The sequence below is a fragment of the Myotis brandtii genome, unplaced genomic scaffold (genome assembly GCF_000412655.1).
Source record: "Myotis brandtii unplaced genomic scaffold, ASM41265v1 scaffold74, whole genome shotgun sequence".
NCBI lineage: Eukaryota > Metazoa > Chordata > Mammalia > Chiroptera > Vespertilionidae > Myotis > Myotis brandtii.
In genome coordinates, this window is record NW_005370944.1 from 797053 (window position 1) to 805512 (window position 8460).

The 8460-nt window shown below is 49.0% G+C and overlaps 1 protein-coding gene across 3 annotated transcripts; it reads right to left on the reverse strand.

The window, feature by feature from the left end:
* MPI (mannose phosphate isomerase) lies at positions 1-7951 on the reverse strand. Of its 3 annotated transcripts, none has more exons than XM_005882762.2 (8): positions 7875-7951; positions 7274-7401; positions 5702-5902; positions 4626-4767; positions 4107-4289; positions 1910-2083; positions 1025-1233; positions 1-718 (listed from the first exon to the last, which is right to left on the reverse strand). In XM_005882762.2, the coding sequence occupies exons 1-8, from the start codon at positions 7888-7890 to the stop codon at positions 500-502; spliced, it is 1272 nt and encodes a 423-aa protein (XP_005882824.1). In that variant the 5' UTR covers positions 7891-7951; the 3' UTR covers positions 1-499. The 3 variants fall into 3 exon arrangements, with proteins under 3 accessions (XP_005882824.1, XP_014385945.1, XP_014385946.1); XM_014530459.1 differs by having other exon boundaries at positions 7802-7876; XM_014530460.1 differs by lacking the exon at positions 1910-2083.
* Positions 7952-8460: the final 509 nt, after the last annotated feature.

An 8460-nucleotide genomic window follows, 5' to 3' on the forward strand; every position in this document is an offset into this window, starting at 1 on the left:
TTCAGTGCCTTAATACAAGTGATCTTTAATTGCTTTGACAAAGCAAGAGAGTGACGAGGAGCAATACTGGTCCACAGGCCTAACCTTTCACTCCTCTGCCACTGAAGAAATGGGCACTCCCAGGGCCAGAACCCTGTTCTTAGAAATTAGTTACTACCCTTTTGCTATAACTGACACTGAGCTAACCATAGATTTCACCAACCTGTCTAATACTGTAGGTGAAATAGCTGCTCTATCCTGCATTGAGTCTGTCTCAGGTGTGGTGAGAATACAAGTGGAGTATTGGCCCTTACTCCTCACATGAGCCCCTCCTCCCAGGAAGATGGTTCAGCCAAGGCTTGCTTAGGAGTCACTACCTTTTGAGTTCACTGCTCTATACCAGCTCTTCTAGAAAGTACTCAGAGTCCAGAGCAGGGAAGGAGTTTGGGCTGGACCTGAGGAGTTAAGACTGGCCAGGATTTAAGATGACTGGGCAGGAGAGCCAGGATGGCTATGCCCTCTACAACAGACAGCAAGCACGAAATATCAGCAGGTCCTCAGGCACAGTGAGCTTCAGTGAGACACTCTCATTGGCCCCAATGAAGAGCACTCCACCACGCTTCAGGGGGATTTCTGCCTGGGCTGTGGGAGTGCTGGCTGTCACTGTACCCTGCACCATTAAGAGGATGCTGGCAGAATCCAATGCTGAGACTTTATACTCAGTGACTGAACCAGGGACCTGGGTGGGAAGAAACAAAAGAATGATGTAGTTCAGACTCTGCTCCTACAGTTCACAGGCACAGGACAACCCCAAGGACCGCCTTCTCTCCCACTGCTCAGGCTCTTGTCAGCATGGAGGCCTACATCTGGACCCTGGTACAGAGAGGAGTGGGCAGGCCCTGGGCCATCTCTCACCAAATGAACTTAACAAGAAAAGGAAACCCAGCCCCAAGTATAGCCCACAATGTGTATCTTGCCAGGTTTATCATGCCCCGCCCCACACACACACACACAAAAAGGACACCCACCATGGCCCCCTACTCACCTCCATCTTCATAACAGCGAAGTCTGGTACAGGGGGTGCATAGAGAGAAAGGTAGGGGTCTTCCTGACTCCATTTTGGAGGAAAGAGCCTGTCCTTGCTGGGGCTGGGGGTATAGCTGAGCATTTCACACAGAGTTGGCACATCGATGAACTTTGATGTCAGGCCAGCACGTACTGTGTTGTCTGAACATGCCATGCACTCCACACAGTCTGAGGACAGAGAATTGTCATGCTAAGCTGATGAAGGATGCCTTGGTGTTTGGCTCTCCAAGGCTGGTCCTTCAAACTTGAGCACTACAAATCCACAGCAGCTAGGTAAAAATGTGTGAATTGCATTCTCTGGGAGAATAAGTTAAAACGTTGGACACCAAAAACAGGTGACAGTTCACCCACTGTTGTTAGGGGTAGTCATGTTCACCTTTGGGGAGCCCCAACCCTCCTCAGACTCTTAATTCTCCCAGAAATTCCTGTCCAAGAATGGATATAGGGCCAGCAATCAAAATGGAGCACCCTTCTGTGGCAACATGTATTTTAATGTAAAATCCTTGGGTTAATAGGACAAAAATGAAGGCAGTGTAATGCAGGGGAGAGAACAGCAGACTTGATCCAATATAGCCTAGGTTCAAATTGTGGTTGGTCCCCACACATTGACAGGGTTTAACATGAGTATCATGACCTCAAGGAGTTGGTGTGATGATTCAAGCAGTGTCTGATATCGTCTTAGTATTCATCTTCCCTGCTGACTCAGGAACTCTGGAACCCTGGGAAGTCAGAGCTGGATGGGACCTTAAAGGTCCCCTCAACCACCCTCTCTGTCATTTGTCTGGATGGGGAAACAGGGCCCAAGGGAAATGGCAGTGGGGCTCACTGCTAAAATGTGGCTCACCTCCTTTCAGGTAGGCATGGGGCACATTGGCCTCAAGAAACATGGCTTCCCCTGGCTTCAGGGTAAGCAGGTTCAGGAAGTAGATGGCAAAGCATCCAATATCACCTGGATACTGCTGGTGCAGCTGCAGTAGGAGCTCCCCACAGATATCTTCCACATTGTTTCCGGCAGCCACTGAGAATCACAGAGCACCCCAAGAGCATTTACGGACACTCAGTGGTATTCACAGCCCCATCTTAGTCAAGTGCCTGCCCACAAGAATCTAAACCAGCCACATGCTCAACCTCTTGGAGACCAGCCTTCCTTGATATTCCAGCTTGCACAGATGGCAATTTTTCTGTATGCCTAGCACTACACTAGGCATTAAAAGAGCTAGAGTGTGGCTCAATTGGTTGAACCTCATCCCATGCCTGTTCGATTCCCAGTCAGGGCACATGCACGGGTTGGGGGCTTGATCCCCAGGAGGGGGCTTGCAGGAGGCAACCAATGGATGTTTCTCATCACGTTTTCCTCCCTCCCTCTCTAAAAAGTCAATAAAAACATTGTGTGTGTGGTTTTTTTTTAAGCTAGAGTGTTTGTTTCTCACCCTCAGCACTATTGACAATTTGGGCCAGGTGATTCTTTGTTATGGGGGCTGTTCTGTGCATTGTAGGATGTTTAGCAGCATCCCTAAGTTCTACCCACAAGATACCACTAGCACCTCAACCCAGGTTTTTTTTTGTGTTTTTATTTTTTTTAATCAGAGAAGGAGAGAGAGAGAGAAACATCAACCATGAGAGAATCATTGATCTGCTGCCTCCTGCATGCCCCCACTGGGGATCGAGCCCACAACCTGGGCATGTGCCCTAGACCGGAATCGAACCTGGGACCTTTCAGTCCGCAGGCCGATGCTCTATCCACTGAGCCAAACTGGTTAGGGCTCAACCCAGGTTTTGACAAGGAAAAATGTCTCCAGGTAATTGCCAATATCCCCTAGTTGAGAACCACTGTTCTAGGAGCTCAAAATCTAATTAAGAGATAACACAAGAATTCAGCCTTTCCCTTTTTTAGCACTGAAAGTACTGCATCTCAGAAAATTACTCAGTCCCAGGTTGGTCACCACAGATAGCATGAGACAGAATGCACCAAGGCCCAAAATGTGAGTTCAGCTTGGGCTAGAGTGGTGAGGGAAGGTTTTTAGAAATGGGCAAGGAGTGGGGGATAGCAGCTGAGTTGTCTTAAATGTACTGGAGGGGAGGGTATTTGTAAGTAAAAGCAGGGTGTGTCAGTGTCACATGAAGAAACCAGCTGGTCTACATTGGAGGGTTCTGAGTTCATACAGCTGAATGCCTACTCTGGGCTAAGCACTTGGGACACAGAAAGGTCAAGGAGACAGGTCTATGGCCTGTGTGTGCACAGGATATAGACTCACAGGTGTCAAGGGCTATACCTGACATATGAACAGGGTGCTGTGGGATTTCCAGGTAAAAGGAATCACTTCTGCTGTGAGTGCAAAAATCCCTAAAGGGACAGGCATACAAGCAGAGAAAACACCAAAAAAAAACAAAACAATTGGTTGGTAGACTTGGGTAAAACAGTTACTTGTGGCTCAAAGGTAGCAGGGGAAATGTGTAGAGACAGAATCAGGAGAGTTCTGGGGTTACCTGGAGAAGGAGCTGGGGCCTCATGTGTGTCATATTAGCTCATAGGTGAGAGTCCATTCTGCCTTGTTTTTCACTATTGATTCTCTAACCCAAAGATGACCACACCCACCACAGTCATTTCCTGAACTCTCCTTAATTAGCACAAGGTTGGGCACAGGGCAGGTATTTAAGATATACTAATTGAGAGCTCTGAGCACCAGGCTTATGGAGGAGAGAGAAAATTCCCTTCCTTCTTCCTGCTATCTAGCTCCAAAGTGCAAATCCATCCATAGGGGGCAGCTGTATGGCTGGGGAAATCTCAGAATGCCTGGGTGAAAAACATCCTAATTGTCTTCCAGGCCAATCAGTCTCCAGCCATCTAGAGAAGATGGCCAGTTAGGGCCCTGCTCCACAAAGGTTAAGAAAGAAATGCCAAGTCACCAACAGGCCACCTAAGTCGGGCCTGTTTTAGTGTTCCACTTGAGCAAAGGGGTTGAGAACCCTGTCCCCACAGCCCAGTGTCTGTGCTGGGGACCTAGGACAGGATGCTGGCCCCAGCCCATGGTGACACCCACCTTGCTGGGAGATCCGCTTCACCAGCAGGTTGAGCTGCTCCACCACCAGCTGCTTCTTGCTCTCCATCAGGTGGGAGAAACCGCTCTGCAGAGCAGAGGCCATGGCTTGGGAGTCCTGGCTTAGGCTCTGCTTCAGCTGGGTTGTTGCATTATCTCCAACTAGGAACTGGAACTCAGGCACTTCTGCAGGAAGGCCAGGCCAGGGCCCATATCAGGAATGGCAAGATGGAACCCACAGAAGTGGGAAGTTGCAGGAGGCCTATCCATCCCATCCCTAACCAAGAAGTCAGGCGGTGCTAAGCAGTGAAAACCAACTGCTCACCACCAGCCCTCAGCAACCACACCTAAGCCTGGTCTCATGGGATTATCCCAGTGGCTTCAAGAATTCATGAGGCTAACCAGCCTTTCAGTTCCTGTGACATCCAACCTCTGTTCTTGGCCACTGTTCTAGCTCAGCCCTGGGTTGCCCATGTATTCTAGCCCCAATATGCATGCTGTCGGCATTTTGCTCAACCTTACTTGTCAGAAAGGTCACAATTTCCTCAACTGGCCGGAAGCCACATAAGCCCTGAAAGGAGGTGAGGGCAATGGCCATTTCTGGCTTATGGTTGGAATCAGGGTAGTGCTGTGGAGCCTGGAGGTGCAGCTTCTCTGCCAATTCCTGTGGGATGGCCAGGGGAAGAGGAGGAAGGTCAAGGTGCAGCCATCACCTAGCAGGATACCAGTCCCACCCAGGCCTTGCTCCCTACCCTCCCAGGCCCCAGAAAGCAGTAGCTTCCTACTTCTAGCAACAAGCCCAGTCAAGGCATAATGCAGAAATTCCAGGTTCAGCCAACCCAGGGCAGAGACATGGGCCAAAGCTGGAGGAGAACTGGGGCAGTCTTTAAGAGGCCTGGACTGCGAATCAGGAAACCCAAACACCAAGCCACACTCTGACACAAGCTGTGTGACTTTGGGTAAATCCCTCACTTCTCTGGGTCTTACTTTGCTCATCTAGAAATGAGGAGTTTGGATAGGCAAATACTTATGATGTTACTCATGGGCTTGTTGCAGAAAGACTCCCGGGGGTGGAGTTGAGGCAACAGCTAGGGTACCTGCCCTGCCCTAAAAGGTGAATTCTCTAAAAGAACCAAATAGGAAAATGTCAGATATGAATAGTCCTGGGCTGGGTAAAGTGAGAGAAACTCCCCTGGCACAGGCTGGTCAGCTGTTCACTTAGACTTAGCTGCCAGCATGTGTCACCACATCTGGCCTTGCCGAGTTGTCAGGCCTGGATTTAGCTTTGAGCTGAAGCCTAGCATAGGTAGGGTAAAAGGAGCAGTAAAAGTTGTCAAAAGGGCCAGACTGCCATGCTCAGTGGTTGAGCATCGACATATGAACCAGGAGGTCACAGTTCCATTCCTGGTCAGGGCACATGCCCATATTGCGAGCTCAATTCCCAATGTGGGGAATGATTCTGTCTCATTATTAATGTTTCTATCTCTCCCTCTCCCTTCTCTGAAATCAATAAAAAACATATTTTTTTAAAAAATCGTTAGAGGGCCTTAAAAGTAAGCTCTTCTCTACCCTGATTGTACCCCATTCTGATCCTATACCTTGTTAGGGTGTGCCTGGATGGAGAGGGCTGTTTCAACCGAGAGCACTTTGAAGAGGAAGGGCAGCTTGCCATTAAAGGTGTCCTTGACCTTTGAGCCTAAGCAGTCCTGGTTCTCAGCAATCCACTGGCCTAAGGTCCTCTGAGAGATTCGACTGTCAAGAATCTTGGCATCTCCCCGGGGGTGAGTCCCCATCCACAGCTGGAAAAACAGGAAATTTGGGAGGAAAGAGAGAAAAACATACACCACCAGTTTGCCTGCCCCAATGCCAGAGTTACCCTGTATTCCCCATAGGGCAGTTGAATCCCAAGACAGGCCTCCCAGCACTGGGTATAAATCCTCATGCAATCATGGACCTAAAGTGAGGCAGCGGACCCCAGAATACCAGGAGTCAGGAGACCCAGGGTCTAGTCCAGGTTCTGCCTCTAACCAGCTGTGGAGGCTTAGACTACTTATTTCCTGTCTCTGGGTCTCAGTTTTCTCATCTGTCCAACAAGGAGAATAACACCTGCACTGTCACGGTCACTAGAAATCTCTGAAGCTCAAATAGCTCCATGAGGTGTTAGCATTCATTTATGCCAGTCTCAGATTTAGAGGCTAAAGCCTCCCTATGCTTTTGGCTTTTTCTCTACTAAATGGGCAAAAATATAATTTAAACCTATAATTTTAGGTTTAAAAATGTAAAAGTTAGTGCCCTGGCCGGGTAGCTCAGTTAGTTAGAGCATCATCCCAATTCTCCAAGGTTGTGGGTTTGATCCCCAGTCAAGGCACATACAAGAAGTAACCAATGCCTTGCCGGCATGGCTCATTGATTGAGCGTCGACCTATGAACCAGGAGTTCACAGTTCCATTCCCAGTTGGCATATGCCCGGGATGTGGGCTCCATCCCTAGTATGGGGTATACAGTAGGCAGCTGATGAGCCATTCTCTCTCATCATTGATGTCTGTCTCTCTCCCTCTCCTTTCCTCTCTGAAATTAAAAATAAAAATAAAATACATAAATAAAAAATAGAAGCAACCAACTAATGCATAAACAAGTGGAACAAATCAATGTCTCTCTAATCAATAAATACTTTTATTTTGTTAATCCTCACCAGAGGATATTTTTCCCCCATTCATTTTTTAGAGAGAGTGGAAGGGAGGGAGAGAGGAAGGGAGACAGACAGACATCAGTGTGAGAAATACATGGCTTGGTTGCCTCCTGCAAGCAGAGGATTGAACCTGCAACCCAGGTACCCACCCTTGACAGGAACTAGAACCCACGACCTTTCGACCCTTCAGTGCCGGTGGGGATCAAGACTAACCACTTAGAAACACTGGCCAGGGCAATAAATAATTTTTTTAAATAAAATAAAAATGTAAAAGTCAAAGTAAAAATTTTAATTGTCAAAGAAGACTGAATAAAATTCAGTAAGTGCTAAGAGTTCTTTGAGGAAGGAGATACTGGAAGCCCCAACCTATTATGAGAAAACCTTTCTTCTTTGGGTGCAGCTTCCCCCTCCCAGGTGATCCACGTGCCTTGCCTCAGGTCCTGTTGAGCGGAGGAGTCTAAGTGGGCTGCCGGGCTCTCACCTCTGCATATGGCTTGTCCTCTGAGATCCGGGCCAGTGGGTCACTGCTGGCCAGTAGCCGAGCCACTTCACTGTTTGAACCCATCTTCCCCCAGGCATACTGCTGCACCGCACAGGAAAGTGGGAACACTGGGGGCACAGACAGAGGGTCAGCTTCCACTCCACCCCTGAGGCCTGACTCTACTGTCCCGGGGAAACTTGACACCAGCTGCGGGGCAAAGTCACATAAGGGGTTTGTAGGCTGTTAGCTGAGACCCTGCTCCTCTGCAGGCCCCAGTGTTCCTATTTATAAAACGGGCAATGAGGCTCCTCTGCTGACGTGGGGCAGATGGCTGCACCGAGATGACGGGAAGGGAGAGGAAGGAACCTTTTCCACTGCACGCGGTCTCAAAGCGACCCTCGTGCGGCCTTTTCCCTAACGACCTTCCTCGAGGGCTGCAGTAACGACTCAGTCCCCATCGCAGGTACCCCTCCCCTTCCTGACGCCCATCCATCTTTCCGCAAAGTCCCGAGGGTGGGTTCGACCTGCCATATCAAGTCAGGAAGGGTCCCCAGGACGCGATCCACACCCTCGCTCGCCTGCACCCCGACGCAAAGCCCACCTCGCTGAGAGGCCATCCCGGCAGCAACGGACCTGACTTCTCGCACGTATGCCCTTCCCGGCAGCAACCGCGCGGCCCCTCTGCGCCCAGAGCTTCATGGGAAACGTAGTTCCTCGAGAGGGAGAGCCTGGGAGGCGCGGGAGCCCCCTGCGGCCATTCCTGCAATCGCTCTCCCGCTCTCAAGTAACCAGAAGCCTCCACCAGTTCTGAGGCTTCCAGTCTGCAATCCTTAGATCTAAGTGTTCATTCGTCCTCCACGGGACACATTTTTTGAGAACCTGCTAAATGCCAGGACTGTTCAAAGGGCTGGAGATACATCGGAGGACAAGGTACTGATCCCTCTGTCTCTGTAGAGTTTACATTCTTGTGAAGGGAAAATAGTCAAACAAGAATAATAAATAAATCGTATAGTATGTTGAAAAATAAGTGCTACAAAAAGGGGGTGGGTAGCAGTTTGCAGAATTTATTTATTTATTTATTTATTTATTTATTTATTTATTTTTAAATGTATTTTTATTGTTTCAGAGAGGAAGGAATAGAAACATCAATGATGAGAGAGAATCACTGATAGGCCGCTTCCTGCACG